At 66.9% G+C, this 667-nt stretch overlaps 1 protein-coding gene across 1 annotated transcript; it reads left to right on the forward strand.

Moving 5' to 3' along the window:
• Window positions 1-316: 316 nt before the first annotated feature.
• Window positions 317-459, forward strand: CCDC103 (coiled-coil domain containing 103; the record flags this gene model as incomplete). The annotated part of the gene is made up of 1 exon (XM_010161328.1): window positions 317-459. A coding segment is annotated over exon 1 (143 nt), but the record flags the coding sequence as incomplete, so codon positions are not given.
• Between the last annotated feature and the right edge of the window lie 208 nt (window positions 460-667).

Raw genomic sequence — 667 nt, forward strand, 5'->3', positions numbered from 1 at the left:
CAGCCTGGCTGGGCTGCCGTGACAGGGTCCCTGGGGCTGGTGGTGTGTGCAGCCTGGTAGGACTCTCTCAACAGGAGTGGGGTCCCCAGGGCCAGCCACGATAGGACTATCGCAATAGGAGCGGGGTACCTGAAGCCAGCTCTGTCAGAGCTGCTGTGACAGGAGTGGGGGGCACAAGGCCAGCCCTAGCAGGACTCTCACGACAGGAGTGGGGTCCCTGTGCACGCAGGGGTGGCCCTGTCTCCTGCGTCACCCCGTCCCCACAGGCCTGAGGTCCCTGCAGGGTCCCCGTCGGGGGTCGCCGAGCCCTGGTCAGATGGAGGCGGACGGAGCCCTCAACCCCGCGGCGCTGGAGCGGGAGCTGCGGGCGGCAGTGGTGGCCGATGAGAAGTGGGAGAGGGAGAACGAGGCCAAGCTGCGGGCCCTGCGCCAGCACGTGCCCTCCTACGAGGAGTTCAGGTCTGACGGGGGAAGCCCGGGGCAGGGGGGTGGGTTTCGGTGCTTCTCGACCCCAAGGGCTTTGTCAGCATGGGAGCTTTGCTGAGTGCTGGGTGCTCCTGCCACGGGGCCGACCCCCCTCACGGCTGACTTCTGGAGCTCTTTCGTTTGGAGCTCTGGTTTTGGGACCTCTTGTGAGCCACGGTCACCCTGCGGGTTTTCACCTCAG

This window comes from Eurypyga helias, unplaced genomic scaffold (assembly GCF_000690775.1).
Source record: "Eurypyga helias isolate BGI_N326 unplaced genomic scaffold, ASM69077v1 Scaffold40331, whole genome shotgun sequence".
Lineage (NCBI taxonomy): Eukaryota > Metazoa > Chordata > Aves > Eurypygiformes > Eurypygidae > Eurypyga > Eurypyga helias.